At 48.2% G+C, this 5,956-nt stretch overlaps 1 protein-coding gene across 1 annotated transcript in view; it reads left to right on the forward strand.

Moving 5' to 3' along the window:
* Positions 1-4,341: 4,341 nt before the first annotated feature.
* insyn1 (inhibitory synaptic factor 1) overlaps positions 4,342-5,956 on the forward strand; it is a gene marked incomplete at its 3' end in the record, with an annotated part of 79,703 nt that continues 78,088 nt past the window's right edge. The window contains exon 1 of the mRNA XM_083652746.1: positions 4,342-4,428. Within this exon, the coding sequence (XP_083508872.1) occupies positions 4,357-4,428 (72 nt within the window). The 5' untranslated portion in view covers positions 4,342-4,356. The remainder of the gene's footprint in view (positions 4,429-5,956) is intronic.

The raw sequence follows: 5,956 nt of genomic DNA on the forward strand, positions 1-5,956 counted from the left end.
AACACCCGCGGCTTATAGTCCGGTGCGGCTTATATAAGAAAAAAATAGTCAACTTTGAAGGTGCGGCTTATACACCGGTGCGCCTTATAGTCCGGAATTTACGGTACATCCGCTAGCTAGCTGCTGCTAGTTTCATGTAGGAACTAGCTAGCAGCTAGTGAGTGTAGTTTGGTTGAAAGTAGTTCAGAATTTTTCAAATAATTTGTTTTGCCACTTTGAGCACCACAAGCCGAGTGCCATCCAGTTCCATTGTATTGGAGAGAATTAAGTCAGACATCTCTACAGCCAATATCTCCAAAACCCAGGCAACTGTCCCAAAACAATCTAGATTGATAAATAGCTCTGCAGGCGAGAGGAAAAATATGTATTTTTGATTTTAGGGTGAGCTGTCCCTTTAATGCCTCCCAGCTTGCTTTTAGCACTGTCAGTAACTTGGATGGCAAGTTGACAGTTGCAGCGCTATGGCCACTGATATGGTGAGCGACATATAAACGCTGGCTCATAGCTACATGCACACCTACTGATATTAACATTGCAACACATCGCAACCAACATAATAACATTGCAACACATCGCAACATAATAACATTGCAACACATCGCAACATATATAACAATTGGAAACAGTCTAAGGCGACACAATGTGACTGTGTACTTATAGGAAACATGGAGCATGTATTTTTTAAAGCCAAACCTGATCATTTATTAATCAAAGAAAACATACAAAAGGGAATATATTATACTGCAGAATATTCTCCTCCAATTAGCACTGGAGCATCGGCATAACGTCTGTGATCCTGCGAGTAGAAACCACAGAGGAGCCCAGAACAAATTCATCTGCATGCTGGATCCACCTAACCTGAACCCACTCTGCATTTCTCTGTGTGATTATGCTAAGGAATGCACCGTGCCCCTGGCTATTTAGTACAGTTATCTGCCAAAACCCTCTGGAAATCTGCACGCACGGCCCAAGAACTTGTCATGATGAATTTGCTTTCGTGTTGCACTGCTTTTGAAAACTGATTTCATATTAGGATAATTGCCTCTTGGGGATGGGGATGTGGGAGGGGGGTGTGGGGGATGGGGATGCTGGAGTGGGGTGCGGGGCTGTGTCTTGTGGTGAAAAAGCGTAGTGATGAAGGGGACAGGGGAGGAAAAGTCATATTTCCATGTGTGAGTCAGATGAGGTCATCAAACACACAACCTGCTTTGGATATTGATGATGCAACAAGCAGGCATTTTCGGACACCGTGTCCCCAGAGGCTGTTCAGGAACACTACATCTTGATTGATTTCAGAGCGAGATATAACGCAGCCAAGGTAGAACGTGAAGAAGGATAGATAGACGGATAGATAGGCAGAGTGAGAGGAGACGGATAGATAGATAGGCGGAGTGAGAGGAGATAGCGAGGGGAGAGGAGCAGTGGTAGGAAGAGGGGACAGTACAGTGTGAGGCCACAGCACTGTGCCTTTAAAAGCCCCCCTGGCCCCTCCTCCACAGAGCGGAGCAGCAGAGCCGAGTGGTGCTGGCAGCAGCCGGAGCCCCACGATAAACTCTGGCATCAGCTTGCCTTCATCCGGCAGTCAGCGAGGACACAGGGAGGGCGCGGGGGCAGAGAGACGGGGACACAGGAAGAGAGAGAGAGAGAGAGAACGACAGAAAGAGAGAGAGAGAGAGCAACAGAAAGAGAGAGACACACAGAGAGAGAGAGAGAGAGAGGGGAGAAAACAGAGATAGGCAGAGAGGAGAAGCTGTCATAAGAATCACACAGCTCCTGTTCACAGCTCAGCCGTTCTGTCTGCTGCCTCCCGATGCGGGCGATGCTGATGGGGATGAGGGCACAGTCATCTGAGCCATGCTAGCAGCCGCCACCCGCCGCCACGGCAACAGCATCCCGATCCAAAGCAGGACCGCTCCTCTCTGCTCGGGCTCCTCTTCGTCTTCAGCCTCCTCTCTCTTCTCTCAGAGTGCCGTCATCAGGGCCATTCATCGCTCCCACATCTGATGCCATCCTGCCCCCACCTCCTCCTCCACCTCCACAGCTTCATCCTCCACTTCTACTCCTCCTCTGACGAGCCACAGAGCCCCAGCTGATAAAAGCTCCTCTCTGTCGACAGTACTGTAAGTAGGGGAGTAAGTAGAGAGAGGTGTGTGTGTGAGAGAGAGAGAGAGTGAGGTGTGTGTGTGTGTGTGTGTGTGTGTGTGTGTGTGTGTGTGTGTGAGAGTGAGAGAGAGAGAGAGAGAGAGAGAGAGTGAGAGGGGGGGGGGGCATCGTGAAGATGCCAGTGTGTGCGACAGAGGGCTACTGAGACTGCTAGAGAACCGGCAGGTTGTGTGCAGCCTGAATGAAACAGCTGTGCGTGGAGAGTGAGCTCTGGGCATAGCAACAGCAATTGATGCACAGAAAATGGTGAGTGTGTGTGTGTGCGTGTGTGTGTGTGTGTGTGAGAGTGTGTGAGAGTGTGTGTGTGGGTGTGTGTGCGTGTGCGTGTGCGTGTACAGTATCTGCGTGTGCGGAGGTGGAAGTGGCATTTTTAATAACGACTAACAAAATCATCAAGTTCCGTCACCGTACGTCTCCTCACTCCATTGTTACTGTCTGTTTTATTCAGTGTGCTGCTGACCCGATAGAGAAATAGATACATAGAAAAAGACAGCGAGTGAGCGAGAGAGGGAGAATGAAATAGAGGACGGGAAAGAGAGAGAGAGAGAGAGAGAGAGAGAGAGAGAGAGAGAGAGAGAGAGAGAGAGAGAGAGAGACAACGGATGAGACAGAAAAAGTGCACGAGAATAAGCGATTGCTCTCCTTCCCGTCTGTCCAGGTGCCATGTGTGACTGGCCGGCGTACCCCGTGGCAGCAGCATCACCCTGGATTTGGCGAGCAGCTCTCGCCGCTGCCTGTTCTCCGGCGCTCCCCTGGGAAGCTTTAGGATTGATCTGGTCCTGCTGGACGGCACGCTGCTCCCTGCCTCTCTGAGAAGAGTCCGCGGAGGAAACACACCGTGCCACGGATAAGAAGTGAAATAATTAACCAATCACAGCGGAAGGAGGCAGACTGGGTTCCCTTAGCAACAACTGAAGGAAAGAGGAGAATCCGTTTCTGGTTTTTTGGGCACACCCCTGCGGACTGGTGTGGGTCAGTGGCTGGGACAGGACTAGGAGAACGGCGTTGCCTTGGGGGGCAAAAGACAAGCTAGCCAGCTGAATTCCAGGGGAAGGTGGTCACTCCCTCCGCAGCCCCTCATGCTCGGCTTCATCGTCACCATGATTATTTGTTATTCGAGAACAAGTCACGTTCCGCTGGCACAGAAATCAATTGATTCTGATCCCCGGCACCTGGAATAATCCTGCTGTGGAAGAGATTTGGACATTGTAAGAAACACAAGACCCATACCTGTCCAGCTACATTCCTCCTTCTCATGGACAAGAGATGAAGGACACGTTTCAGTCCTCTGCAAAGAAAATGGATGTGCCAGAGAAGTTTCATTTTTGATGTGAGCTGTTTCTATTCAGAGTCCTGTTTATTCCTCCTCTCCTCCTGAGGAGGAAACGGCACACCGTACAAAGGAATATCCCTTTTTTCTACGGGATCCGTCCGTTCTGGCTTAAGAGACACTATCCCTCATCTTGTCTCTGCTGCCCACCGATAATGTAGAACACGATCGTTTTGAAAATCGAGCCAGTGCTGCTGGGAGTTCTATTTTTCTATCGTTGGATATCTTCCTCTACAGGGGAGGTCAAAATGAGCCCCTGCTTATTAGGACTGACAGTCTTTGCTGCTCTTACTTTTGTATAGTAGCCTGCCGTTGTGTCACTGTGTTTCACTACTGAACAAGATTGCCCAGGACAAGTGGGAGAAGAAGAACGTCTCTTCCCCCGTATAGACAGGCCTTTTTAATAGCATCTCCTCAAACGTACACACTGACACATGAGATGAGTTGGCTCTATCTGATTATGTAAGCGTTTCATACCAGCTTTAGCCCATGTGTTTTGCCTCTTTCTTTTCCCTGGATTTACTGTTTCACTTTCCCCCATGTTCCCCCTTTTTCTCCTCATTTGTGGACCCAGCGAGCAGAGGGCATGGATGTCAGAGCGTGACTCCGTGGCGAGTGTGCGGGCGAGGCAAGGTCTTTCGGCTGCCCGGGTGCTTTTAAGATGTTGAGGTCTCCCTGCGTGGCCGGGGCCCCTGTTCGGATCAGTAGCACTGAGGCTCCTCGTAGCCAAAGACATGGACCCCGACTCGGCTCAGCCCGTTGGCCACTGGCCCCACGTCGCCCTGTAAAGGATGTCCCTCAGCAGAGCTCCGGCCCGGGACACCTCTGAGACCGCCAGCCCGAGGGAACGCATCCGCTGCCACATGAAGATGGTTATCGAGCAGCTGGACGGCATTCTCAAAGAGCTCAAGGATGTGGCCAAGGAACTCCGGGAGGTGAGCTTCACCGTCAGTATGCACATATCAGGCGTTTGGGCTTTCAACGGGAATAGGTGGAGTCTTCTCTCGACCTATTCCTGTCTAAACCCCACAGGGAGACGGTGGGGGAGGTGGGGAGGTGGGGAGTGGATGTGGGCGTACGGTGGGTGTGCTCCGCAAGTGGGTTGGAGTGAATCAAGTGTAAAATTCATTTCACAGCATGAAGAAGATTTTGATTAAGATCTGAAAGTGATGAGATCTCCCTTTAGCTATTGTAGCAGGAGGATATTGTTTACTGCATCTACAGCTAGGGATCTACAGCTGTCTGTCTTCCTTTTCCAATCATAGGATTGCTTATCACCAACCACATGAGTGTCCTTCACGTGTTCAGTGGTGTCTTATGAAAGCTTCAGTAGATGTGAAGAGGTGTTGAACAGATACATGTGTTTAGTGGTGTCTTATGAAAGCTTCAGTAGATGTGAAGAGGTGTTGAACAGATGCATGTGTTTAGTGGTGTCTTATGAAAGCTTCAGTAGATATGAAGAGGTGTTGAACAGATGCATGTGTTTAGTGGTGTCTTATGAAGGCTTCAGTAGATGTGAAGAGGTGTTGAACAGATGCATGTGTTTAGTGGTGTCTTATGAAAGCTTCAGTAGATATGAAGAGGTGTTGAACAGATACATGTGTTTAGTGGTGTCTTATGAAAGCTTCAGTAGATGTGAAGAGGTGTTGAACAGATGCATGTGTTTAGTGGTGTCTTATGAAGGCTTCAGTAGATGTGAAGATGTGTTGAACAGATACATGTGTTTAGTGGTGTCTTATGAAAGCGTCAGTAGATATGAAGAGGTGTTGAACAGATGCATGTGTTTAGTGGTGTCTTATGAAAGCTTCAGTAGATATGAAGAGGTGTTGAACAGATGCATGTGTTTAGCGGTGTCTTATGAAAGCTTCAGTAGATGTGAAGAGGTGTTGAACAGATGCATGTGTTTAGTGGTGTCTTATGAAAGCTTCAGTAGATATGAAGAGGTGTTGAACAGATGCATGTGTTTAGTGGTGTCTTATGAAAGCTTCAGTAGATGTGAAGAGGTGTTGAACAGATGCATGTGTTTAGTGGTGTCTTATGAAAGCTTCAGTAGATATGAAGAGGTGTTGAACAGATGCATGTGTTTAGTGGTGTCTTATGAAAGCTTCAGTAGATGTGAAGAGGTGTTGAACAGATACATGTGTTTAGTGGTGTCTTATGAAAGCTTCAGTAGATGTGAAGAGGTGTTGAACACATACATGTGTTTAGTGGTGTCTTATGAAAGCTTCAGTAGATGTGAAGAGGTGTTGAACAGATGCATGTGTTTAGTGGTGTCTTATGAAAGCTTCAGTAGATGTGAAGAGGTGTTGAACAGATACATGTGTTTAGTGGTGTCTTATGAAAGCTTCAGTAGATATGAAGAGGTGTTGAACAGATGCATGTGTTTAGTGGTGTCTTATGAAAGCTTCAGTAGATGTGAAGAGGTGTTGAACAGATGCATGTGTTTAGTGGTGTCTTATGAAA

This window comes from Poromitra crassiceps (genome assembly GCF_964638095.1).
Source record: "Poromitra crassiceps genome assembly, chromosome: 16".
NCBI classification, from domain to species: domain Eukaryota; kingdom Metazoa; phylum Chordata; class Actinopteri; order Beryciformes; family Melamphaidae; genus Poromitra; species Poromitra crassiceps.